A 27,729-nucleotide genomic window follows, 5' to 3' on the forward strand; every position below is an offset into this window, starting at 1 on the left:
TTAATAAAATCTCTACAGTAAACTCTGAAGATAAAGTAGATTAGTGGATGCTTATGACTTGGGAAGAGAGGGTCAACAGTGACAACTAAAGAGTATACGATTTCTGGCCAGGTGTGGTGGTGGCTCACACCTGTAATCCCAGCCCTCCAGCCCGGCCAACAAGAGCGAAACCAGAAAAAAAAAAAAAGAAGTATAGTATAGGATTTCTTCACGAGGTGATGAAAATCTTCTAAAATTCATTGTGGTGATAATGGTGTGTATCTGAGAATATACTAAAATAATTATACACTTTAAGTGGCTGATTTGAAATGTATGGCATGTGAATCCTATCTCAATAAAATAATTTGTGTGTGTGTGTGTGTGTGTGTTTGTTTTTGTTTTGTTTTTGAGACAGAGTCTTGCTCTGTCTTGCCCAGGCTGGAGTGCAGTGGTTCCATCTCAGCTCACTGCAGTCTCCACCTCCTGGGCTCAAGCTATTCTCCTGTCTCAGCCTCCCGAGTACCTGGGACTACATGTGTGTGCCACCACACCTGGCTCATTTTATATTTTGAGTGTAGACAGGGTTTCACCATGTTGGCCAGGCTGGTCTCGAACTCCTGACCTCAGGTGATCCACCCGCCTCGGCCTCCCAAAGTGTTGGGATTACAGTTGTGAATCACCGCACCAACTTTTTTGTTGTTGTTGTTTTGTTTTGTTTTTTGTTTGTTTGTTTTGAAATAAGGTCGTGCTCTGTCTCTCAGGCTGGAGTATAGTGATGCGATCTTAGCTCACTGCAGCTTTGATCTCCTGGGCTCAAGTGACTTCCACCTCAGCCTCCTGAGTAGCTGGGATTACAGGCGTGCACCACCCCCCCGGCTAATTTTTGTATTTTTAGTGGAGACAGAGTTTTGTCATGTTGTCCATGTTGGTCTCCAACTCCTAGGCTCCAGTGATCAGCCCACCTCAGCCTCCCAAAGTCCTGTGATTACAGACATGCACCACCACACCAGGCCAAAAAAATGGTTTTGAAAAAGAAAAGGTTTTAATTTTAGCAAATCAAATCCAGTAAGATTTGGTTTTACATATATATATATGTGTGTTACATGTGGTGCCAACCTTGAGTTTGCCGCTTATGTCCTTTATGAGGCTGAGGAAATTCCCTTCTATTCCTAATATGCTCAGAGTTTTTATTACAAATGGGTATTAAATTCTGTCAAGGGCCGGGCGCAGTGGCTCACGCCTGTAATCCCAGCACTTTGAGAGGCCTAGGTGGGCGGATCACGAGGCCGAGAGTTCGAGACCAGTCTGGCCAACATAGTGAAACAGCGTCTCTACTAAAAATACAAAAAAAAAAAAAAAAAAAATAGCTGGGAGTGGTGGCAGTCGCCTATAGTCCCAGCTACTTGGGAGGCTGAGGCAGGAGGATTGCTTGAACCCAGTGTCATAACCAAGTGTCAATTTTCCCCAACTTACAACATTGGTTTAACATTTTAATATCAGTCAGTGTAATTAACCATATTAACAGAATGAAGAGGAAAACCCCTGTCAATATCATCATATCATCTCAACAGACATAGAAAAAGCATTTGACAGAATTTTTTTTTTTTTGTCTCACTCTGCTGCCCAGGCTGGAGTGCAATGGCACAATCTCCACTCACCACAACCTCTGCCTCCTGGGTTCAAGCAATCTTCCTGCCTCAGCCTCCCAAGTAGCTAGGACTACAGGCGACTGCCACCACTCCCGGCTTTTTTTTTTTTTTTTTTTTTTTTTTTTTTGTATTTTTAGTAGAGACGCTGTTTCACTATGTTGGCCAGACTGGTCTCGAACTCTTGGCCTCGTGATCCGCCCACCTAGGCCTCTCAAAGTGCTGGGATTACAGGCGTGAGCCATTGCGCCCGGCCCTTGACAGAATTTAATACCCATTTGTAATAAAAACTCTGAGTGTATCAGGAATAGAAGGGAATTTCCTCAGCCTCATAAAGGATATAAGTGGCAAAATCAAAGTTGACACCACACATAGTGATGGTGAAAGCCCGAATACTTTCTTTCTAGAATTGGGAACTGTGCAAGAATGTCTGCCCTCGCCACTTCTTTTGACACTCTATTGGAGATAGCAGCCAATGCAGTAAGGCAAGGGGGAGAAGAGGCATTGAAATTAATAAGGAAGATATAATGCTGCCTTCATTCCCAGAAGACATGATCGTATACATGGAAAACCCTAAGTCATCTAAAGTAAAGCTACTAGAATTAATAAGTAAATTCTGCAAAGTCACTGGATAGAAGGATCAATACACAAAAAGTTGTATTTCTATGTACCGGCAACGAATAATGAAAAATGTGTAAGAGGAGTCCCGGTGAGCTTTGTGCACGTGTGCGGGGAGGTAAGGGGTCTTGGGGAGCCTCGCCTGAGTGAGTCAAGGACATGGACATACAGTGTATTACAAAAGGTGCCTTGTACCTTGTCCAAGGACACAGAGCTGGTGGGAGGCAGAGCTGGAATTTGCTCCAGAGCCTTTGTGCTGTAGGACAGGCTGCGGGAGGAGCTGCAGGACTGAGGTACAGAAGCCGCGGAGGGGGCCCAGCGAGAAGCCGGGACTTGACTCCGTGGGATCCCACGAGACAGACACCCTTTCCTCACCGCCCGAGTGAGCGCCGCTCCTCACAGAGACCTCTTTGCCCCCTGGGCCACGAGGGGCAGGCGCTGCCATCCAGGAGGCCCCATGGAGCTGGTGGTGCCGGTGAAGCAGGAGGCCGAGGGCCTGGCGCCGGGTTCCTCGTGGCACCGCTTCCGCCGCTTCCACCTGGGCGACGCGTCGGGCCCCCAAGAGGCGCTGGGGCTGCTCCGCGCCCTGTGTCGGGACCGGCTGCGGCCCGAGGTGCAGACCAAGGAGCGGGTCCTGGAGCCGCTGGTGCTGGAGCAGTTCCTGAGCGCGCTGCCCGCTGACACGCAGGCCTGGGTGTGCAGCGGGGAGGAGGCGGTGGCCCTGCTGGAGTTGTTCTGGGTGAGCCTGACGGGGCTACGACGGAGGAGGGGAGGAGGCAGGGGAGCGGGGAAGCCACGAGGAAGCCGAGGGAAGACCGCCGCTTAGCCCCCGAAAACCAGTGGGACCCATGGTGGGCAGGCCACGGCGCAGAGGGACAGTCCATGTGGGGTTCCATCCAACACCAGCTGCAAGTCGGTAGGGCCCCCAAGACCTTGGCATACTTGCGAGTTCTCTAGAAGGACTCAGCCATGTTCACAGTCACGCTTATCATAGAGAAGGACGCGCTGGAAGCAGCCGGGAAGAGGGCGCGGAAGGCTCCACGGAGACTGGGTATCAGCTGTCCTCTCCCCTCACTCCTCCCGGCACGCAGGGAGTGTTGCCAGCCAGGGACGCTCCTCAGACCTTGTGCCCTGGGTTCTTGTTCTTACTGGGGACTCCTCCCCTCTCTGTGTGGCTGACCTCAGCCTCCAGCCCCCCCAAGCTCAGGGATACCATCTGGCCCAAACTCCACCCCAAATTCATCTTGCTGTGGGCTGGCCTAAGGCCCCCAGGCAGTCAGACCCTCCTCATGCGTGAGGCACCAGAGGTTCAGAGATGATTTCCCAGGGGCGGAGGGCAAAAGCCAGGCCTCTCTCTGGGCAGGTCTGGATTCTTTTTTTTTCTTTCTTCTTTTTCTTTTTTTTTTTTTTCTGAGACAGAGTTTCGCTCTTGTTGCCCAGGCTAGAGTGCAGTGGCATGATCTCGACTCACTGCAACCTTCGCCTCCCGGGTTCAAGTGATTCTCCTGCCTCAGCCTCATGAGTAGCTGAGCTCACAGACGCCCGCTACCACGCCCAGCTAACTTTTTGTATTTTTAGTAGAAATGTGGTTTCACCATGTTGGCCAGGCTGGTCTCGAACTCCTGACCTCAGGTGATCCACCTAATCTTGGCCTTCCGAAGTGCCGGGATTACAGGCGTGAGCCATCGCTCCGGGCCCCAGGTTTGGATTCTTTACCACACAGCAGGCATGGGCCGACTCACTGTCTGGGGCCCGCCTAGCCCAGCCCAGCACCTGTCTTTGTGAAGTCTTGGTGCGCAGCCATACCCATTCACTTACGTCATCTGTGGCTGACTGTTGCCACCGTAACTACGACAGAGAGCCTGAGAAGCTGGAAGCATTTCCTGTCTGGCCCTGTAGGGGAAGCTTGCAGCCTGGCTTAGGAGTACGCTGCCCAGGGAGGATGTGTAATGTGAACCGCAGACGCCATCTTACGTGTTCTAGTCGCCACGTTAAAAAAGGTGAAAAGAAACCGGTGAATTTAGTTTTGATAACCTACTTCACTGACCCTAATGTCTTCAAAATATTTTCCTCTCAATACGTGACACTCTCACGTGCCGGGAGGCTGCTGTGTGGGGCCTGGGTGATGAGCAGCGGGCAGCCACGCAGAGATCTCTGAGAAGAGTGGTCCAGGCCACGGGAGCAGCCAGTGCAAAGGCCCTGAGGCGCCTCGAGCAGCAGAGGGGCCCGTGAATAAGGGAGTGTTAATAGTAAGGCTGGAGTCCCCGGAGGTGGGAGGGTGAAGAGTCAGAGCAGTCGGGTGTTCATCGTAGGTGTGCACGGAGTGCCTGCTGGGTGCTGGGATGTAGCAGCAGAAAGGGGGCGTCTAGGTGAGGCAAAGCGAGCAAAAGCCTTCAGTCCACGGCAGCAGGGCGTCCTTCCTTTCTTCCAGAGGGAGCAGCTCCTGTCAAGGCTGCCAGTGGCTTCTGCGCCACCCAACCCAATGGCCTCTGCGCCACCCAACCCAGTGGCCCCGTTCATCTGCCTTCTTTTTTTTTTTTTTTTTTTTTTTGAGAGGGAGTCTCACTGTGTCCCCCAGGCTGGAGTGCAGTGGCACAATCTCAGCTCACTGCAAGCTCTGCCTCCCGGGTTCACGCCATTCTCCTGCTTCAGCCTCCCGTGTAGCTGGGACTACAGGCACCCGCCACCGCACCCAGCTAGTTTTTTGTATTTTTAGTAGAGACGGGGTTTCACTGTGTTAGCCAGGATGGTCTCGATCTCCGGACCTCGTGATCCTCCCGTCTCGGCCTCCCAAAGTGCTGGGATTACAGGCGTGAGCCACCGCGCCCGGCCCCATCTGCCTTCTTATGCAACCTGACCAGCCCCCAAACACTCTCCCCCATTACTATCTGGGATACAGCTCACCCCTCCTCTGCTCCCACCTCCAGGCACCTCTGTGCTGATTATGGCTTCTCTATCCTCACCCTCCTTCTGGGTCAGTGTTCCCTAAAGTGGGTTGTATCAAATCACCACAAACCCAGTGGTGTACCAATAACACACGTCTGTTATGGTTCTGGAGGTCGGAAGTCCAAAACGGGTCTCAGAGCCCAAAATCAAGGTGTCTGCAGAGCCACATTCCTTCCTGAGGCTCTAGAGGAGAATCCGGTTCCTGCCTTTTCCAGGTCCTAGAGGCTGCCTGCATTCCTTGGCTCATGGCCCTTTCTCTGTCCTCAGAGTGCTGCACTCCAAACTCTGCTTCCGTCTCCCTGTCACACCTCTGACCCTGACCCTCTTTGGTCCTGTGGTCACTTTGTAGGATGCCTGTGATAAGACTGGGCCCATCAGAATAATTTAGGATAGTTTCCCCGTGTCAATGCTTAATTCTCTCCCATCTGCAGAGTCCCTGTTGGCCTGTGAGACAGGTTCTGGGTATCAGGCCAGGTACATCTTTGGGCCATTTTTCTGTCTGCCATAGAGATGAGATGAACACAGGGTGAACTGGATGTGGAGTAGAACTAACATGGGATTTGTCGGCCTCAGGGTTACTCCCTTTCCGTTTTTCATGACTCCTCAGAACAGGAGCCGGCGTGGGTGCCATATAGGTAGATTTCAGCCACTGTAACCACTCTGACCTCCTGCCATCTGTTTCTTTGGCATTAAAATGTCCTTTTAGGAAAAGATGGTAAAAGTACACTTGGTAGTTATTATTGCTTTTAATGTATATATCTTGCAAAATAAAAACAGTCCCTTCCATTTGGGATGCAGTGAGAGTTAGAAAAAAAATGTGTAAGACCTATACAATGAAAATTATAACACATTACTGAGAGAGATTAATGAAGGCCTACAGCCTGCTGAATGAAGAGAGACACTACTTATGGGTTGACAGATTCAGTACTCTTTGTTTGTTTTGTTTTTTGGTTTTGGGTTTTGTTTGTTTTTGTTTGTTTTGAGACAGAGTCTCGTGCTGTTGCCCAGGCTGGAGTGCAGTGGCGCTATCTTGGCTCACAACAACCTCCGCCTCCCCAGTTCAAGCAATTTTCCCCGCCTCAGCCTCCTGAGTAGCTGGGAGTACAGGGGGCCGCCACCACGCCTGGCTCATTTTTGAACTTTTACTACAGACGGGGTTTCACCACGTTGGCCAGGCTGGTTTGGGTTTTACCATGTTGGCCAGGCTGGTTTCAAACTCCTAACCATGAGTGATGCACCCAACTCAACCTCCCAGAGTGCTGGGATTACTAGGCATGAGCCACCATGCCCGGATAGGAAAATAAGTATTTTCAACAAATAATACTGAAAAAACTGGATATCCGTATTAATATGGTTTGGGTCTGTGTCCCCACCAAATCTTATGTGAAATTGTAATCCCCAGAGTTGGAGGTGGGGCCTGGTGGGAGGTGAGTGGATCGTGGGAATGGATCCTTCATGAATAGTGTAACACCCTCCTCTTGGTGCTGTTCTTGTGATACAGTTCTCACAAGAGGAGGCTGTTTAAAAGTGTGTGGCACCTCCACACTTCGCTCTCTTGCTCTTGCTCTGAGCAAGAGGCTCTTGCTCAGGTATGTGCCTGCTTCCCCTTCGCCTTCCGCCATGATTGTAAATTTTCTGAGGCCTCCGAAGAAGCGGAAGCCTCTATGCTTCCCGTACAGCCTGCAGAACTATGAGCCAAGTAAACCTCTTTTCTTTATAAATGACCCAGTCTCAGTTATTTTATAGTAATGTGAGAATGTACTGGTACACATACAGATAAAAATGAACCTTAATCCTTAATTTATGCCATACAAAAGTTAATTAGAAATGGACTTTTTTCTTTTTCTTTTTTTGAGATGGAGTCTCAGTTTGTCGCCCAGGCTGGAGTGCAGTGGCAAGATCTCGGCTGACTACTACCTCTGCCTCCTGGGTTCAAGCGATTCTCCTGCCTCAGCCTCCCAAGTATCTGGGACTACAGGTGTACACCACCACACCCAGCTAATTTTTGTGTTTTTAGTAGACATGGGGTTTCACCATGTTGGATAGGCTAGTCTCAAACTCCTGACCTCAGGTGAGCCACCCGCCTCAGCCTCCCAAAGTGCTGGGATTACAGGTGTGAGCCAGTCTGCCTGGCCCGAAATAGATTTTATGTAAATGTAAGGCTAGTTGCAGTGGCTCATACCTATAATCTCAGCACTTGGGGAGGCTGAGGTGGATCACTTAAGGTCAGGAGTTCAAGACCAGCCTGGGCAATATTGGGAGACCCTGTCTCAACAAAATAACCTATAAAAACTAAGACTATAAAAGTTCTAGAAGAAAACATAGGAGAAAAAAAGTATGTGATCATGAGGTAGGTGAAGATTTCCTAGATAGGACCCCCCCCCCACCAAAAGAAAATCCATGAACCTTGAAAGAAAAAAAGTTGATAAACTGAACGTCATCAAAAAAATTTTTTAATAGAGTTGCGGGGTCTCACTGTTGCCCAGGTTGGTCTTGAACTTCTGAGCTCAAGCAGTCCTCCCACATCATCAGCCTCCCGGAGTGCTGGGATTACAGGTGTGAGCCACTGTGTCCAGCCTAACTTCATCGTAATTTTTTTGTTTGTTTTGTTTTGTTTTGAGATGGAGTTTCACTCTGTTGCCCAGGCTAGAGTGCAGTGGCACAATCTTGGCTCACTGCAACCTCCACCTCCTGGGTTCAAGTGATTATCCTGCCTCAGCTTCCTGAGTAGCTGGGATTACAGGCACCCGCCACCACGCCTGGCTAATTTTTTTATTTTAGTAGAGATGGGGTTTTGCCGTGTTAGTCAGGCTGGTCTCGAATTCCTCACCTCAAATGATCCACTCACCTTGGCCTCCCAAAGTGCTGGGATTACAGGCGTGAGCCACCGCACCCAGCCCACTTCATCGAAATTTAAAAATACAATTAAAGATGGCCAGAACCACCATCTTCCAGTAATTTGCCAAAATGATGAACACAAAGGGAAAGAGGAGAGGCACCCAGTATATGTTCAGCCTTTTAGTAAACTTGTTGTTGTTCCTTTGGCCACATATATGCAAATCTATAAGAAAGGTGATATTGTAGACATCAAGGGAATGGGTACTGTTCAAAAAGGAATGCCCCACAAATGTTACCATGGCTAAACTGGAGAGTCTACAGTATGACCCAGCATGCTGTTGGCATTGTTGTAAACAAGTTAAGGGCAAGATTCTTGCCAAGAGAATTAATGTGTGTATTGAGCACATTAAGCACTCTAAAAGCCAAGATAGCTTCCTGAAACATGTGAAGGAAAATGATCAGAAAAAGAAAGAAGTCAAAGAGAAAGGCACCTGGGTTCACCTGAAGCAGCAGCCTCTACCCAGAGAAGCACACTTTGTGAGAACCAATAGGAAGGAGCCTGAGCTGCTGGAACCTCTTCCCTACAAATTCATAGCATAATAGGTGTTTTAAAAAAAAATAAAAGACTTCTGCACTGTAAAAAATGTTTCTCTTGGCCAGGGATGGTGGCTCATGCCTGTAATCCCAACACTTTGGGAGGCTGAGGTGAACGGATCACCTGAAGTCGGGAGTTCGAGAACAGCCTGACCAACATGGAGAAACCCATTGCTACTAAAAATACAAAATTAGCCAGGCACGGTGGTAGGCACCTGTAATCCCAGCTACTCAGGAGGCTGAGGCAGGAGAATTGCTTGAACCCAGGAGATGGAGGTTGCAGTGAGCCAAGATCGCACCATTGCACTCCAGCCTGGACAACAAGAGCGAAACTGTCTCAAAAAAAAAAAAAAATTGTCTTTATTGAGTAGAGGGTGCTGTCCTCTCCTCTGTCGGGGGAACCAACCCCCAATATTTCAACTAGGTTTTCTATTTTTCCTAAGTGTCAACAAGTCTGAGAAATAAAGAGAAAGAGTACAAAGAGAGGAATTTTACAGCTGGGCCTCCAGGGGTAACATCACATATCGGTAGGTCCGTGATATTCCCTGAGCCGCAAAACCAGCAAGTTTTTATTAGCGATTTTAAAAGGGGAGGGAGTGTACAAACAGGGAGTAGGTCACAAAGATCACATGCTTCAAAGGGCAACAAAGATCACAAGGCAAAGGGCAAAATTAGAATTGCTGATGAGGGTCTATGTCCCGCTGTGCATGTATTGTCTTGATAAACATCTTAATAGAAAACAGGGTTCGAGAGCAGAGAACCAGTCTGACCAAAATTTACCAGGCTGGAATTTCCCGATCCTAGGAAGCCTGAGGGTACTGCAGGAGACCAGGAGACCAGGGTGTATTTCAGTCCTTATCTCAACCACATAAGACAGACACTCCCAGAGTGGCCGTTTATAGATCTCCCCCCAGGAATGCATGCCTTCCCCAGGGTATTCCTTGCTGGGGAAAGAATTCAGTGATATTTCTCCTACTTGCACATCCGTTTATAGGCTCTCTGAAAGAAGAAAAATATGGCTGTATTTTGCCCAACTGCGCGGGCAGTAAACCTTATGGTTATTTTCCCTTGTTCCCTGAAAATTGCTGTTATTCTGTTCTTTTCAAGGTACACTGATTTTATATTGTTCAAACACATGTTTTACAATCAATTTGTACAATAGTGGTCCTGAGGTGATGTACATTCTCAGCTTACAAAGGTAACAGGATTAAGAGATTAAAGACAGGCATAAGAAATTATAAAGTATTAATTTTGGGAACTGATAAATGTCCATGAAATCTTCACAATTTATGCTCTTCTGCCTCAGCTCCAGCCAGTTCCTCCGTTCAGGGTCCCTGACTTCCCACAACACTCCCCCAAAGAAATATTTAAAGCAAATTTTAGTTGTATATTAATTCAGTGTGTCATGTCTTTACTATTCAGATTTAATCTGATTTCTTGCTGAAAGATGTGAGGTGGCTTATTGTGCAACACATTATTCAACTGGTTAGAAAACGGCCACATACCATTTATGAAATATTTGTACTGGCTCGAAGATAGTCTCTCTAAATCATTGTGAAAGAATAAAATAATTTACAAAAATGTTAAAACATGGAGTAAAGATTTAAATAAATAATTCATGGCCGGGCATGGTGTCTCACGCCTGTAATCTCAGCACTTTAGGAGGCTGAGGAGGGTGGATTATGAGGTCAGGAGTTTGAGACCAGCCTGACCAACATAGTGAAACCCCATGTCTACTAAAAAATACAAAAAAAAAAAAAAAAAGTAGCCGGGCATGGTGGTACACACCTGTAATCCCAGCTGCTTAGAAGGCTGAGGCAGGAGAATCACTTGAACCCAGGAGGCGGAGGTTGCAGTGAGCTGAGATCGTTCCATTGCTCTCCAGCCTGGCCAACAGTGAGAGATTCCATCTCAAAGAATAATAATAATCCACAAAGGAAGATATATTAATGGTCAATAAGCACATTAAAAACATGTTCACCATCATTAGTCAGAAAAATATGTACACACATTTGGGCTGGGCACGGTGGCTCACGCCTGTAATCCCAGCACTTTGGGAGGCCGAGGCCAGTGGATCACCTGAGGACAGTAGTTCAAGACCAGCCTGGCCAACATAGTGAAACCCCGTCTGTACTAAAAACACAAAAAATTAGCGGGGCATGGTGGCCGGCACCTGTAATCCCAGCTATTTGGGAGGCTGAGGCAAGAGAATCACTTGAACCTGGGAGGTGGAGGTTGCAGTGAGCCGAGATCATGCCATTGCACTGTAGCCTGGGCAACAAGCTCAAAACTCCATCTCAAAAACAAAAACAAACAAAACTACACTCAACTATACTGAAATAGTACAGCATACCCACTAACAAAGGGTAGCGTTGAAAAGATTGACAATACCAAGTGCTGGTGCATCTGTAGAGCAATTTGAATCCTTTACATTGCTGATGCACAAAGGCACAACGATTTCAGAAAACTCTTTGGCAGTTTCCTGTAATGTTAAATATACACTACCATATATCCAGTCCTATTTACCCAAGAGACATGAAAACGTGTCGGCTGGGCGCGGTGGCTCACTCTTGTAATCCCAGCACTTTGGGAGGCCGAGGCAGGTGGATCACAAGGTTAGGAGATCGAGACCATCCTGGCTAGCATGATGAAACCCCGTCTGTACTAAAAATACAAGAATTAGCTGGGCGTGGTGGCGGGTGCCTGTAGTCCCAGCTGCTCGGGAGGCTGAGGCAGGAGAATGGCATGAACCTGGGAGGTGGAGCTTGCAGTGAGCCAAGATCGTGCCATTGCACTCCAGCCTGGGTGACAGAGTGAGACTCTTGTCTCAAAAAAGAAAGAAAGAAAATGTGTCCACACAAAGACTTGTACACAAATATTCATAGCAGTTTTATTCATAATAGCCAAACACTGTCAACAACCAAATTTCCATCAATAGGTGAATGCACAAAAACTTGTGGTACAGCCGTACATTGGAAACCTACACAGCAACAAAGAGATGGAATGACTGATACAGCAACATGGCTGAATTGCAGAAACACTGCGCTGAGTGAAAGGAACGAGACACAAAATAAGACATTACTGTATGATCCTGTTTATATGAACTCTAGGAGACAAAGTCTCCAGTGGTAGAAAGCAGATAAGTGGTTGCCTGGGGCTGGAGATGTGGTTTAGGATGACTGGGAAAGAGCACAAGGAAACTTTTAGTGATGCAGATATTCTTGATCATCGTAGTAATAACTTGGCTGTACACATTTGTCAATGCTCATTAAACTGTACACTTAAAATGTGTGCATATTTGTAAATTTTACTTCAAAATACTTTTGTTTCTATATGCTAGCAATGAACAATTAAAATTGACATTCAACAAGTCCACTTATAATAGCATCAAACAAAATACTAGAGGTAGATGTAAAACCTATGCACTGAAAACTAGAATTTGAGTTAACTTTACTTTGGTCATTCTATGTGATCACTTGGAGTTTTTGTGTTTAAATTTTAAAAATAGTCAAGCAGGCTGGGCGTGGTGGCTCACGCCTATAATCCCAGCACTTTGGGAGCCTGAGGCGGGCAGATCATGAGGTCAAGAGATTGAGACCATCCTGGCCAACATGGTAAAATCCCATCTCTATTAAAAATATAAAAAATTAGCTGGGCATGGTGGCGGGCACCTGTAGTCCCAGCTACTTGGGAGGCTGAGGCAGGAGAATCGTTTGAACCCAGGAGGTGGAGGTTGCAGTGAGCCAAGATCATGCCACTGCACTCCAACCTGGGTGACAGAGTGAGACGCTGTCTCAGAAATAAAAATAAAAAATAAAAAAAATAGTCAAGCAGATAAAACTTACTTGAAAAAAATAGTTAAACTGTGTGTCAACTGGAAAGTGTAATATTTTTGCTTAGTGAATGAAAATTTTAGTTGATGCAAAATGAGACTCTTGATACACTCCTTTCTTTTTTGAGACAGAGTCTCGCTCTGTTGCCCAGTCTGGAGTGCAGTGGTACGATCTCGGCTCACTACAACCTCTGCCTTCAGGGTTCAAGCAATTCTCTGCCTCAGCCTCCCGAGTAGCTGGGATTATAGGTGCCTGCCACGACACCTGGATAATTTTTGTAGAGACAGGGTTTCACCATCTTCACCAGGCTGATCTTGAACTCCTGACCTTGCAATCCACCTGCCTCAGCCTCCCAAAGTGCTGGGATTACAGGCGTGAGCCACCGTGCCCGGCCTCTTACACTTCTTTCAAAGGTCATTCTCTACTTAGTGGAATGAAAACAAAGTATGGCTTATCTAAATAATACATAATATTAATATTTCACAACTTAACCAAGGCAGTTTGGCTGTTTTTGTTTTTAAAGAGACAGGGTCTCACTATTTGGTCCAGGCTGGTCTTAAACTAGCCTCAAGTGATCCTCCCACCCCAGCCTCCCAAAGTGCTGAGATTAGAGGCATGAGCCACCACGCCCGGCAAGCAGGACAGTTCTGAAAACTCTGGACCCAAGTTCCTAAAGCTGATGCAGAGGTCCCCCACTCCCACCCTGGGTGATTCAGCTCTACAGAGGAATTGATCATCATTTAATCAGAAAATTACATTATTCAGAGCATCTCATCCCACTGGCAAAAACACAGAGTTGATTGCCAGCGGCTTGTAAAAAGCATTTGGTTATTCTTACTCTGAGCTGTATCTCTAGAGTGACTGTCAAACCTTGCTGTGCATGTGAATCCTGTGGAGGAACTTTTGGGGGTAAACCATGCTGGGACCCCGTCCATGAACCTCTGGGGGTGTGGCCCAGGCTCATCACCCATTAGACCCCAGATTTTGCCCAGTTAGCATCTATGCAAGTTCAATTATCTTTTCTTTCTGAGACAGAGTCTTGCTCTGTCACCCAGGCTGGAGTGCAATGGCACGATCTCGGCTCACTGCAACCTCTGCCTCCCAAGTTCAAGTAATTCTCTTGCCTCAGCCTCCTAAGTAGCTGGGACTACAGGCACCCACCACCACGCCCAGCTAATTTTTGTATTTTTAGTAGAGATGGGGTTTCACCATGTTGGTCAAGCTGGTCTTGAACTTCTGACCTTGTGATCCGCCCACCTCAGCTTCCCAACATTCTGCTGGGATTACAGGCGTAAGCCACGGCACCCATCCAATTATCTGTTTTTATTTTTACTTTTTTTTTTTTTTTTTTGAGACAGATTCTCACTCTGTCTCCCAGGCTGGAGTGCAGTGGTATGATCTCAGCTCACTGCAACCTCTGCCTCCCTGGTTCAAGCAATTCTCCTGCCTCAGTCTCCTGAGTAGCAGCAACTACAGGTGCACACAGCCATGCCCGGCTAATTTTTGTATTTTTAGCAGAGAAGGGGCTTCACTGTGTTGGCCAAGCTGATCTTGAACTCACAACCTTAGGTGATCTACCCACCTCGGCCTCCCAAAAAGTGCTGGGATTACAGGCATGAGTCACCGCGCCCGGCCTAATTCTCTATTTAATCAGCAACCTTTTACAAATGAGGTTGCCTCTTTTGTCTTAAATCAGGGAACACAAAGTGACTTTAGAAAAAAAAAAATGGGCAGAATTTGTTCAGTATTTGACACATATTTTCCCACTTATTACAACAGCCCTGTTCCTACTAGCGAAGCTGACTGTAGTATTCTGGATATACAGATAAATTGCCCATAATTGAACACATCTAGCAAATGGCAAACTGGTTTTTGAGTCCCTATTCATCCCCATTCTGAAGCCTGTGGTTTCTAGACTGGATGCCCCTGCACATTGTCCCGGCTGCAAGGGCCTTCCCTGTAGTACCATCTCACCTCATAAATTTGAGTGTTCTTAGAGTAGTTCAGAGGGAGTGAGCTGTCAACCGGGTGAAGCAAATCCTAGCAGGCTACCTGTCCAGAAGCCCGGGATGGCAGATCCAGGGGAAATAAAGTCATTAAATAAGCTAACGGGTAATTTGGTAATTTTAGAAAATTAGGGTGTTGGTTCATTGGATCAGAATTCCTTAGAATTTTTAGTCTTATATTACCATGTCCTTGAGGGATGCACCATTTCTTGTCATGGTATCTGACCCATTTCCCCTGCACTCCACTTCCCAAATGCCTGAAATGTGGTGAGGAAATTAGTGAATTTATAGTTTGTTGGACATCACCAGATTTATTAAGAGAAGGGGAAGGGCATGGTGGCTCACACCTGTAATCCCAGCACTTTAAGATGCCAAGGAGGCAGATCACTTGAGGTCAGGAGTTCAAGACTAGTCTGGCCAAAATAGTGAAATTCCATCTTTACTAAAAATACAAAAATTAGCCGGGCATGGTGGCAAGCACCTGTAATCCCAGCTACTTGGGAGGCTGAGGCATGAGAATCACTTGAATCTGGGAGGCAGAGGTTGCAGTGAACCGGGATTGTGCCATTGTACTGCAGCCTGGGAGACAGTGAGATACCATCTCAAAAAAAAAAAAAAAGAGAAGGAAAACTGTCTCTGTCCAAATGAAAGGTTATTGCTTGAGCTTTCCATGGGCTCAGTCTCATAAACTGATGAAAATTTTTTTTTTTTTTGAGACGGAGTCTCACTCTGTCACGAAGGCTGGAGTGCAGTGGCATGATCTCGGCTCACTGCAAGCTCCGCCTCCTGGGTTCACGCCATTCTTCTACCTCAGCCTCCTGAGTAGCTGGGACTACAGGCGCCCACCACCACGCCCAGATAATTTTTGTATTTTTAGTACAGACAGGGTTTCACCGTGTTAGCCAGGATGGCCTCATGATATGCCCACCTCAGCCTCCCAAAGTGCTGGGATTACAGGCATGAGCCACCGTGCCCGGCCTAACTGATGAAAACTTAACCAATGAGTAGATTTCATTCTCATTTCCTAACCCTATTGGCAAATCCAGGTGGAAAACTACATGGTGAGCATGGAGCCAAGATGACTTCATGGCTAATGTTTATGCCTGGGGCAGGAATCTCCCCTCAGACAGCATGAATTCCAGGCTGAGAGCTGCTGGTCTGGGCAGCCTGTCCCTAAACAATCCCATTTCTTACTGATGGCTGCACCAACGGGTGGCTTAAGTATTCAATCTTAATTAAGTGTGTTTGTTACAACAATGCTACACCAATGTTACACGAACTTTAAGACAAAGCCCAGGCTCCCCCATTCCAACCAGATTGCTCTCCCTAAGTCCCTATTATAAAAATTCTGAATCCTTCACATGGATTTTCCTTCATCCAATATTTATTGAGTGGCTACTAAGAGCCAGGGGCCAGGGATACAGCAGCGAAAAGAAAAAATAGACGAAAACAGCTGTCCTTCTGGAGCTTACATTCAAGTAGGAAAAAATGGATTATAAATAGATTAGATGGGAAGGAGGGGGAATGCTGAGAAAGGGAGTAAGTGTGGCAAATTTATTTTATTTTTAGATGGAGTCTTGCTCTTGTCACGCAGGCTGGAGTGCAGTGGCGTGATCTTGGCTCACTGCAACCTCCGCCTCCCGGGTTCAAATAGTTCTCCTGCCTCAGCCTCCTGAGTAGCTAGGATTACAGGCGCCCACCACCATGCCCGGCTAATATTTTTGTAATTTTAGTACAGACGGGGTTTCACCATGTTGACCAGGCTGGTCTCGAACTCCTGACCTTAGGTGATCCAGCCACCTCTGCCTCCCAAAGTGCTGGGATTATAGGCATGAGCCACCGCGCCTGGCCTAAGTGTGGCAATTTTAAATAAAATCAAAGAAGGCATGGTTGAGAAAATGACATTTTAGCTAAGAACTGAAGCAATGAGGAAGCGAGCCACATCGCTATCTGCGGGAGAGCATTTCAGATGAAGGAGCACAAGCAAAAGGCTTGAGATGAGATGCTGTGGTCAACACACGGGACAATGCTGTGGTCAGCACATGGAACCAGGTGAACAAGGAAGAGAGTAGTAGGAAATGAGGTGGCAGACTGAATGTATTCTGCAGATGGAGAGAAATTAGAGGGCTTGGAGGGGAAGTTGATCTTCTCAGAGAAAAATGTTAAGAGGGGTAGAAGACATAGATATTGGTGATTTCGGTACAGAATATGTAGGTGAACATTAACTACATGATACCTGCCCCTTAGGTCTGGCTGGAATGGCCAAGTCAAAAGGAAAGAGAAAGAAAAGATAGAAGCTTATCTGTAGGAAGCACTTGAAGGATTTCAGGAAACAATTTGTTTCAGATAAAAATAAACAGTATTGTTGAGTGGTGCGTTTTAAGGGATATTATTAATTTCACCTACAGCGCCCTTACTGAGTTGAAGGTGGTGATTAAGTATTTGAGAGGATTAGTTTTTGGGGGTAACTACACATGGTAAATTTGAGGTGTTTGACAGAAATGCTAATTAAGCAGTTATTGGAGGTATTAGAAGAGATTCATCTTTAGGTAGAGAGATGGATTGGATGAGATTCTTTACAAATGTAAAAAATCTGACAATTTTTTTTTCTTTTCTTTTTTTTTTTCTAGACGGAGTCTCACTCTGTTGCCAGGCTGGAGTGCAGTGGCGCCATCTCGGCTTACTGCAGTCTCTGCCTCCCGGGTTCAAGCAATTGTCCTGCCTTAGCCTCCCAAGTAGCTGGGATTACAATAAGGATTCAGTATTTGTTAGGACGTGTTAAGTATGGAGGAACTGAGTTAAGTGACAATCCAGGCAGAAGGGTTTTAAATGTTTTCATTACTTCATACATTTAAGAGCTTGAGATTTTTTCTATGTAATTCCTAAGCTTTTAATTTTATTTTACAATGATTGTTGGCATGTGTAGTTTCTGACGTCAGCATCTTGCCCAGCTTACCAAGACTGGCTACTATCTTTCTTGAATCTTTTTTTGCATCATGTGAGCTGTCTATAGCTTCTAACTCACTGATGCCATTGCACTGTGGCGAAACATTTGGATTTAGCATCAAGCACATGGGGAATGGCACATTTTCCTCCATTCTCTTGGCTTTGAGGAGACTGTCTTCCTTCACGGATCATGAAGTCAGGAGTTCAAGACCAGCCTGGTCAACATGGTGAAACCCTGTCTCTACTAAAAATACAAAAAATTAGCCGGGCATGGTGGCAGTCACCGGTAATTCCAGCTATTTGGGAGGCTGAAGCAGGGGAATTGCTTGAACCCGGGAGGCAGAGGTTGCAGTGAGCCAAGACAGTGCCACTGCACTCCAGCCTGGGCAACAGAGCGAGACTCCATCTCGATGACGACAACAACAACAACAACAACAACAACAAAATCTCTAAATAGGCCAGACGCGGTGGCTCACACTTGTAATCACAGTACTTTGAGAGGCTGAGGCAGGCAGATCATGATGTCAGGAGTTTGAGACCAGCTTGGCCAACACAGTGAAACCCCAACTCTACTAAAAATAACAAAAAATAGCTGGGCGTGGTGGCAGGTGCCTGTAGTCCCAGCTACTCGGGAGGCTGAGGCAGGAAAATCTCTTGAACCTGGGAGGCGGAGGTTGCAGTGAGCTGAGATGGCGCCATTGCACTCCAGCCTGGGTGAATGCCAGACTCCATCTCAAAACAACAAAAAACCCTCTAAATTTGGTTTTCACTATTGACCCTGAGCCAGCCAGGTCGCTGCGAGCTGCTGCTGTTGATCGCTGAGGGTCACTCAACCTCAATGCCAGCGTATCAGATGGTTTTGTCAGGTTTTCTGAACTTAAAAAAGCACTCGCCATGGCGACTTGAGTAAAAAATAATTACCTATGATGTCTATAGGCTTGTACCCTTCAGTTTAAGTACAGAAAAGACTGAAACAAATTAAGGATCTAATGTTTAAAATGCAGGTTACTATCCAGATTCCCATCTGAAAACTGGTCAGGGTCAGTAATTCTACCTATGGCTAGGAGGATTCTTCTGAGTATTAGGTAGGCGAACGTACCTCAAATGCTTAGCACATTGCCCAGCACGTAAAGCGCTTAGCCAATGTTAGCAGCTGTATGATAATCCCTTCTAAGAAACATAGTCCCACTCTACAAATGAGGAAACACTGAGAAGTGACATTCTAACCTAAAGTCACCAACGTTCACTCCAGTGGATACTGAGGCTTCTCCTGTAACACTCTACAAAATGTTGTGATCAAGAAATGAAGTAGACCTCCCTCACACCAACGTACACACCCAACCTGCTCCCACAACTGTCGGACTGGAAATGGCAGAAAAGGTAAGAAATCCAGAGAAGTCCCTACAGTGCCAGTTCCCCAAAGGACCAGAGACCACGGTACCTTGGTTGCCCATGGCACTGGGAAGTGTGAGCCATCTCATGGCATGACTGTACCGAGCATAGAGAGTGCTGAATTTACCAGACATCTAGACCATTTGGATTTTTCACCACTGATTTATATAAAGGAATGTGGGAAGCTTTTTTGAAAGAACAGCATTTACCTTGAAGGGCTTTCCTAAAAGAGATGCCTTTTTAAAACAATGCCATAGGATTAGTGGTTAAGTCTCTAACACATGAACAGCATATGCTGCCCAGCTACTGAGGTGAAGAGTCTAAGCTAGATTTATTTCTGAGGAACAAAGACCAAAAGACTGCCTTTAGAGCTCTATACCTAGTCAGTCACCTTGGGCTGAACTACAGAAAGAACTGGACAACTAACACCTAAAACGCTGAAAACAAAGACACATACAATTCCAGGTGTGGATTTTTATTTTCACAAAAAGACAACAATGTCTTCCCACATACAAGTATTTACAAAACCCAACTGATTCACCCATCTAGAACCTGGGTTTTTTTCCACTTCTCAACATAGTTGGGAACATGGAAACATTAATACCCACACAATTCCCAAAGATGGAATTTATCCATCAAACAGTGCAGATTACCTAAAAGTGCACTTACCTGCACAACTCGGTCTAAGAACCTTGTGAAACAAACCTCATGGCCAAGGTTTCATGAATCTATTTGGTTTCATACCATGCAAACCTGAACAAGTGTGCTGCTACACTAAACTGAAAATCGGTTCTCATTTTACAATTAAAAAGGTTCTCAACACTTTAGCAACTATACAGAATATGAAGGTTTATTTCAAAAAAGATTACATTTTTTTTAAACCAGGATACACAGATGCACTTAATGTAACAGTACCTTCTGCAAAAATAGGTTACATAATACTCAGAAATGCAATGAACAATCTTATTCTCTAAAAATTAGACAGCTAAGACTTCTTAAGCATAGACAGCCTTCAAAATGGAGGCTGAAAATGCCTGGTGAAAAGAAGTAACTCTAGAGCCAGACACCACAGAGCTAAGGCTGCAAATTAAACCACTACCACACAGCTGCAGACTACTCTTTATATTCACACAGCGTTAAACAAAACGACTTCAATTCCATCTTTTCAAATGTGTCTCGGTGCTGCAAGAAAAAAAGTTGAATGATACACAAAACTATTAAAAGTTACAACAGAACTATTTAAACATCTTCTCCAAAATTGAGAAAAGCAATCATGTTAAATTTTTAAAAAGAAAAGTCTGACAGAACTCTCAAGCAAGTCAGAGGTCCTTTTCATAAGTAGTCAAGTAAAGTTTACAGGAGATTTCAATAAATTATCATAAAACCATGGCAGAGAGCTCATTTTCAGAATCGTCGTGGAGGTCCACCCTTAAATGGCTTAAATCCGGAGCCACTTCCTCTTGGCATGGAATTGCCACTGATTTGTACAATTCTATTAATTGGGGATGCGTTACTGAAAAAGGTTTAAAAGAAAAAAAGTTAGAGAACAAAGAACAAATCATCACTGCAAATACTTACGCAGCACTTAACATTTGCCAGGCACTGTTCTTGGTACTTTATCCAAAATAAATAATTTACTCTTTGCAACAGTCCCCTGAGGTCTGAACCATTACTAACCCCACTTTACTGATGAAGAAAGAGATCTGGAGGTTGAGGAACTCGTCCAAGGTCACAGAGCCAATGGTGGAGCAGAGATCTGAACTTGGGCAATCTCACTTTGAAGTCCCATTACTTCAGAAGCCAGCTGCAGATCTGCATGTGGATGGACTACAGCAGCAGATCTCTTAAGTGTGGACCCCAAACCAGTAGCAGTAGCACCAGCTGGGGGCCTGTTAGAAATGCAAATTCTTACCCCCATCTCAGACCACTGAGAAAGAAACTCTGGGGGTGGGACTCCCAGCAACCTGTTTTTCTTCGTTCTTTTAAATATATATATTTTTAGACAGCGTCTCACTCACTTCACCCAGGCTGGAGTGCAGTGGCACAATCATGGCTCACTGTAGCCGCCTTGACTTCCTGGACTCAGGTGATTCTCACACTTCAGCCAGCCACCAGAGTAGCTGGGACTACAGGCAAGTGCCACCATGCTCAGCTAATTTTTTAATTTTTAGTAGAGACAGGGTTGCACCATGTTGGCCAGGCTGATCTCGAACTCCTGGGCTCAAAAGATCTGCCAGCCTTGGCCTCCCAAAGTACTGGAATTACAGGCAGGAGCCACCATGCCCGGCCAACCTGTGTTTTAACACATCCTCCAGGTGATTCTGTTGTTTGCTAAAGTTTGTGAGCTAAATTATGGGAAGTCATTTAAAAAATATTTCTGGAATCTTTATGTGTAATGCAACAGAGCAGATGTTAGTAACACAAAAAAGCAGACCCTCTCCTCTGACAAAAAACCTTTAACAGGCCGGGCACAGTGGCTCACACCTGTAATCCCAGCACTTTGGGAGGCCGAGGTGGGCGGATCAAGGAGAACTGCTTGAACCCGGAGGCAGAGGTTGCAGTGAGCTGAGATCGTGCCACTGTACCCCAGCCTGGGTGACAGAGTGAGACTCCATCTCAAAAAAGAAAAAACTTTAACAAACCAGGAGATAAAAATTTACAGTGAAGGCCGGGTGCAGTGGTTCATGCCTATAATACCAGCACTTTGGGAGGCTGAGGCTGGAGGATCACCTGAGGAACAGGAGTTTGAGACCAGCCTGGCCAAGAAAGTGAAACCTCCATCTCTATTAAAAATACAAAAAATTAGCCGAACGTGATGGCACACACCTGTCCTAGCTACTTGGGAGGCCGAAAGAGAATCACTTGAACCCAGGAGGCAGAGGTTGCAGTGAGCTGAGATAGCGCCACTGCACTCCAGCTTGGGGGACAGCGACTTCGTCTTGGAAAAAAAAAATTGTCTACAGTGAAATGGTTCAGGCAGAATAAAACTAGATTATAAAAAGGCTTAAATGCCAGACTAAGGAATCTGGGCTCGATCCTGTGACTTGGAGCAGCTGCTTGTTATAGTTTTAGAGCAATAAATGGTGTAACAAAATGGGAGTTTAAACAGTTCAATTTACAAATAGGGTAATGGAACACAAAAATAATAATTTGGGAAGATCAGATAGAAGCTAAAATGAGGAATAAGGGATAGTTATGATAAACTTTTTTTTTGTAGAGACAGAGTTTTGCTGTGTTGCCCAGGCTGGTCTTGAACTCCTCAGTTCAAGCGATCCACCTACCTTGGCCTCCCGAAGTACTGGGATTACAGGCATGAGCCACTGTGCCCAGCCTGAGAAACATTTTTTTAAAAAATGGAGCCACACAGCTGGGTACAGTGGCTCATGCCTATAATCCCAGCACTTTAGCAGGCCGAGGTGGGCAGATCACAAGGTCAGGAGTTCGAGACCAGCCTGGCCAACATGGTGAAACCCTGTCTCTGCTAAAAATACAAAAATTAGCTGGGCATGGTGGTGCACGCCTGTATTCCCAGCTACTCGCTTGAACCTGGGAGGCAGAGGTTGCAGTGAGCCGAGACTGTGCCACTACACTCCAGCCTGGACAGACCAAGACCCCGTCTCAAAAAAAAAAAAAAAAAGAACCACACTTAGAAATTTATGGTAGGAATGAAGAAAGGTAAGGACAAGTCCCGTTTTTCCAGTCAGGGTGAGTGAAATGGATGGTGGCATTATCAAATTAAAAGAAGCTGCAGGCAACAAAAGGGACACAAAGGTTTGAAACAGGAGAAGAATGAGTTTGACTGTGACCTTGAATTCATGGATGCAGCAAAGCACTTACATGGCAGTGGCAACATGAAGCTGAAAGGAAACAGCAGTGTCTAAAGCTTAGCCATGGGAAGGAGCCTGCAAAGGCAGTCACAAGGGCAGAAAGAAAGTGATGGTGCCCTAGAAAACAGACTCCCTCAAAATAAAGATAAATGACCATGTGAAACAGTGTTTAACCACCAAGGAGTCGAAAACCATGAAAATAAAAGAATCTATATTTATCAGGAGAAAAGTCATCAGTGACCTTTACAAACCGGATACAATGAATGTTGAGCTTGTGCAGGCAGAAGTAGCACACTTACTGAAGTTTGATGGTAGAAGTGACCATGGAATAATAGTGACCTGGGTCACTGAGTCAAGTCAGTATCTCTCCTAAGAGGAATGGGAAAGAAAGGAGGACGTGAAAGAGATGGGGAAGCTGAAGACCTGCTGGCTGAAGGGCCACATCCGACCTCGTTGTGAAGAGAAAGTAAAGCTCGCCTCTTAACGTATGAATAGATTTTGTGTTAAATGTCTAAAAGCTCTGCCAGGAGTTATTTTAAATAACAGGGAGGAAACAGAACACACTTTCAGTTTTTTCTTCCTAAGAATTTGAGGAATGCTAGGTAGGGAACAAGATGATGGTTCCAATGTGAGGTTAAGACTCATTATCTAGACTGGTTGCAGTGGCTCCCGCCTGTAACCTCAGCACTTGGGGAGGCTGAGGCAGGCGGATCACCTGAGGTCTGGAGTTCGAGACCTGCCTGGGCAACATGGTGAAACCCCGTCTCTACTAAAAATACAAAAATTAGCTGGGATTGGTAGCGCATGCCTGTAGTCCCAGCTACTTGAGAGGCTGACATGAGAGAACTGCTTGAACCCAGGAGGCGGAGGTTGCAGTAAGCCGAGATCTCGCCACTGCACTCCAGCCTGGACGACAGAGTGAGACTCCATCTCAAAAAACAAAAAACAAAACAAAAGGATTCATTATCTACTGGATCCTACCATACATACATACCCATATCTAGATCAACTTGCCAGAACGTGACTGAATTCATTTACAAGGAAAAATACAAAGTAACACATTAATATCAGCTGTTCTGCACACAGTCTTTTGGAGACTCTGAGTTGATACAGGGAAATGTTCAGGCCGACCTAGGGTTTTCACTAGTTGCAGTTCAGTCTCTCAGAAACTATAATGACTTTTATGGAAAGGATCAAATGTTGGTTGTGTGCTGGCAGAAAAAGTCTAAACTGGTTAGTAGTTATTTACCTTGAATGTTGGGTTATCATGCCTGCTCCTGCCCGGCCATCACCCATTCGCCTCGTATCATGATAGCTAGGCCCTTGAGAGGGTGGACCATGCCACTCTTTCCTTGGTCCGCTTGTGTCCCGTCCATGGCGTTCAACCACATGTCGCTCCTCAGGATAGTGCTAAAAGAATAGCATATGAAAAGTCACTTGGGCGGGCGCAGTGGCTCATACCTGTAATCCCAGCACTTTGGGAGGCTGAGGCAGGAGGATCATCTGAGGTCAGGAGTTCGAGACCAGCCCGGCTAACATGGTGCAACCCCATTTCTACTAAAAATACGAAAAATTAGCCAGGCATGGTGGCCCACACCTATAATCCCAGCTAGTCAGGAGGCTGGGGCAGGAGAATCACTTGCACACTCCAGGAGGTGGAGGTTGCAGTGACCTGAGATCACGCCATTGCACTCCAGCTTGGGCAACGATAGTGAAACCCCATGTCAAAAAAAAAAAAAAAAAAAAAAAAAAATCACGACACCCTCAGTCTCGGTCTCATACCAACTTATATTTTTAATGTCAGAAGCAAATTAATAAGATGTCTGAGAAGATAAAAGGATGAGTTGGCCAGGCGCGGTGGCTCAAGCCTGTAATCCCAGCACTTTGGGAGGCCGAGACGGGCGGATCACGAGGTCAGGAGATCGAGAGATGATCCTGGCTAACACGGTGAAACCCCGTCTCTACTAAAAAATACAAAAAAAATAGCCGGGCGAGGTGGCGGGCGCCTGTAGTCCCAGCTACTCGGCAGGCTGAGGCAGGAGAATGGCGTAAACCCGGGAGGCGGAGCTTGCAGTGAGCTGAGATCCGGCCACTGCACTCCAGCCTGGGTGACAGAGCAAGACTCCGTCTCAAAAAAAAAAAAAAAAAAAGGATGAGTAGTGCAACAGCATATGGAAAGAGTTTGTATCTATTTTGTAGTCAGGGAAGGGTATGGAGGAAATGATTCAATACTTTTTGTTGTTGTTGTTTTGTTTTTTGAGATGGAGTCTCGCTCTGCTGTCAGACTGGAATGCAGTGGTACGATCTTGGCTCACTGCAACCTCCACCTCCTGGGTTGGAGCAATTCTCCTTCTCAGCCTCCCAAGTAGCTGCAACTACAGGCATGTGCCACCGTGCCCAGCTAATTTTTGTATTTTTAGTGGACACGGGGTTTCACCATGTTGGCCAGGATGGTCTTGATCTCTTGACTTCGTGATCCGCCCACCTCGGCCTCCCAAAGTGCTGGGATTACAGGTGTGAGCCACCGTACCCAGCCAATTCCTGTTTTTAAAAATAATTTTTGGAGACATGATCAAGTGCTGCCTAGGTTGGAGCAGTTGCTGGTACTGAGGTCTGGAGCAACACTGTTGCTACCATAACTCACTGCAACTGTGAACTCCTAGGCTCCAGCAATTCTCCTGCCTCAGCCTCCTGCCTAGCTGGGACTACAGGGTGCACACCACCATGCCCAGCTAATTTTTTAATTTTCCTATGGAGATGGGGTCTCACTATATTGTCCAAGCTGGTCTCGAACCTCTGGCCTCAAGTAATCCTCCTGCCTTGGCCTCCAAAAGTGCTGGGATTACAGCCATGAGCCACCAGGCCTGGACATTAATTTCTATTTCTATATTTTCTAGCACCCAAGGGTTTTTTGACCCTTGATTATTTCAAATACTTGGATCTTACATTGACTGTAAGAACGCACAGACAGAGATCAAAACCTTAAGACAAGCCACGGCGGGGCCTATGATCCGCCTATCAGGACAACATGCAAACAGCACAGAAAACAGGAGTCGTCAACTTATTTTACATCGTACTAGTTAGTGCTATGGCACTTACAAGGTGCTACATCTGTAACTACGGAAAACAGAGTAGCAAACACAAAGAAAGAAACTGTAGAACTAGGGATCTAAGGAAAGAGAAAGCAAGCATTGTGATACTTAGCTTACAGGAAAGAAAGCAGAAGGTACCCACAGAGAGGCTGAGATATAATAGTGGCAGAACAATTTACAGACTAACACTATGAAAAAGAAAATTTTCAAGGGAGTATACAAGATCTCCTCCTCAGGACACATTTTCTAAAAGGACATCTGAATGCAGAGGGCTGGTCTTTGAGACTTTCTTAAATTTTACTGTAAACAAGGCAGACTTATCTGGATTATAGACTCAGTCTGAAAAATTCTGTTTAGGGGGTGGGCGTGATGGTTCATGCCTGTCATTCCAGCACTTTGGGAGGCAGAGGAGGGTGAATCACCTGAGGTCGGAAGTTTGTAACCAGCCTGGCCAACATGGTGAAACCCCACCTCTACTAAAAATACAAAAATTAGCCAGGGGTGGTGGTGCACATCTGTAGTCCCAGCTACTCGGGAGGCTGAGGAAAAAGAATTGCTTGAACCTGGGAAGCAGAGGTTGCAGTGAGCCGAGATCATGCCACTGCATGTCAGCCTGGGTGACAGAGTGAGACTCCATCTCAAAAACAAATAAACAAACACACTAATATGTATTAAAATACAAAACAAACACCTACATATAATGGAGACACACACACTGCACAATTCTTTTTGGTATATAATTTATGAAAGTATGTCCTAACTGTGCTACTATCAACCCATATGCCAGTATTTCATCAGTAGAATACTTTTAAATGAGGCAAAAGGTTTTTGTTCATTTCAGTCTCTAACAGATGAAGATACTTTCCTCTGTCCAGCTCATTAACTTACAAAATATTCAAGTCAATATAAGTGTCACAAGAATAAAAATTTAAAAATATGTAACGTTACACTCATCTATCTTTAGGATAAGAAGACAAAAAACAGACAAAGCTCTATTTCAATTTTACACTTTAAGCTACTTAAATGAAGCAGGAGAAAAAGATGTATGTGTGTATACATATATATATAAATATATACATACACACACACACACACACACACACACATATATATATATTTTTTTCCCCCCCAGACAGGGTCTGGCTCTGTAGCCCAGGCTAGAGTGCAGTGGCGCCATCTTGGCTCACTGCAACCTCCAACTCTTGGGCTCCAGCGATTCTCCTGCCTCAGCCTCCAGAGTAGCTGGGATTACAGGCGCACACCACCACACCCAGCTAATTTTTGTATTTTTAGTAGAGATGGGGTTTCACCATGTTGCCCAGGCTGGTCTCAAACTCCTGAGCTCAGGCAATCTGCCCACCTTGGCCTCCAAAAGTGTTGGGATCACAGGCATGAGCCACCATGCCTGGACAAGAATATTTTATTAAGAAGGAAAAAGTGAAAAGGAAACACAAATAGAGGTCACAGATTTCAGATCCAGTTTGAAAGCCTCAATTTCTTAAAAAGAAATAAAACCAAAGTTATAATTAGACAGGCTCATTTATCAAATTAACAATTCTTAAATTTCACTAGGAAGTTTAATCAAAATGCAGTATTTCAAGGCTAGTACCTTAACTCTTTGGACTACTGATGGTCAACTCTGACAGTAAAGTATGAGAAAAATTCAGATTAATTTTAAAAATTAAAATTAAAAATTAATGCCTCTCAATCATTCCAATCTAGCTAGGCCATATCAAAATGTTACTGTATATCCAGAGTAGCTCATGAATCCTCTAAATGTATGTGTGCAGGCTGGAGGCAGGCCTCCCGCAGCATTTACCTGTGATCCACCTCGGTCTGTGATGACCCCTCTGTCTCCCTCTCTGCTCCCGTACCCCGAAGCGCTGCTACGATTCCCAGGGGGAGCACCTCTCACGCTGTGCCCTGATACTTCTCTCCCAGATCGTTCTGGCCTTTCGACTCTGTTAAACAAAACATAAAAACATACATGATCAAAACTGTAATTTGTTTAG

At 45.7% G+C, this 27,729-nt stretch overlaps 1 protein-coding gene, 1 long non-coding RNA gene and 1 pseudogene across 15 annotated transcripts in view; 1 reads left to right on the forward strand and 2 right to left on the reverse strand.

The window, feature by feature from the left end:
* The window catches only part of LOC144329889 (uncharacterized), a 139,811-nt gene that overhangs the window by 32,363 nt on the left and 79,719 nt on the right, over positions 1-27,729 (reverse strand). The gene's annotated exons all lie outside the window — the stretch shown is intronic.
* LOC144329883 (zinc finger protein 444 pseudogene) lies at positions 2,489-19,692 on the forward strand (annotated as a pseudogene). Of its 3 annotated transcripts, none has more exons than XR_013395615.1 (2): positions 2,489-3,694; positions 18,087-19,692. The product of XR_013395615.1 is annotated as a zinc finger protein 444 pseudogene, transcript variant X1 (transcript). The 3 variants fall into 3 exon arrangements; XR_013395616.1 differs by having other exon boundaries at positions 2,491-3,689; positions 18,080-19,692; XR_013395617.1 differs by lacking the exon at positions 18,087-19,692 and adding an exon at positions 8,889-10,385 and having other exon boundaries at positions 2,561-3,683.
* The window catches only part of SLTM (SAFB like transcription modulator), a 55,453-nt gene continuing 46,981 nt past the window's right edge, over positions 19,258-27,729 (reverse strand). For all 11 annotated transcript variants that reach the window (XM_077939491.1, XM_015142379.3, XM_015142377.3 and 8 more), the window contains 3 exons: positions 27,537-27,678; positions 23,875-24,035; positions 19,258-20,311 (listed from right to left, as the gene is read on the reverse strand). In XM_077939491.1, the coding sequence (XP_077795617.1) occupies positions 20,203-20,311; positions 23,875-24,035; positions 27,537-27,678 (412 nt within the window). In that variant the 3' untranslated portion in view covers positions 19,258-20,202. The remainder of the gene's footprint in view (positions 20,312-23,874; positions 24,036-27,536; positions 27,679-27,729) is intronic.

Source organism: Macaca mulatta, chromosome 7 (genome assembly GCF_049350105.2).
Source record: "Macaca mulatta isolate MMU2019108-1 chromosome 7, T2T-MMU8v2.0, whole genome shotgun sequence".
Taxonomy (NCBI): domain Eukaryota; kingdom Metazoa; phylum Chordata; class Mammalia; order Primates; family Cercopithecidae; genus Macaca; species Macaca mulatta.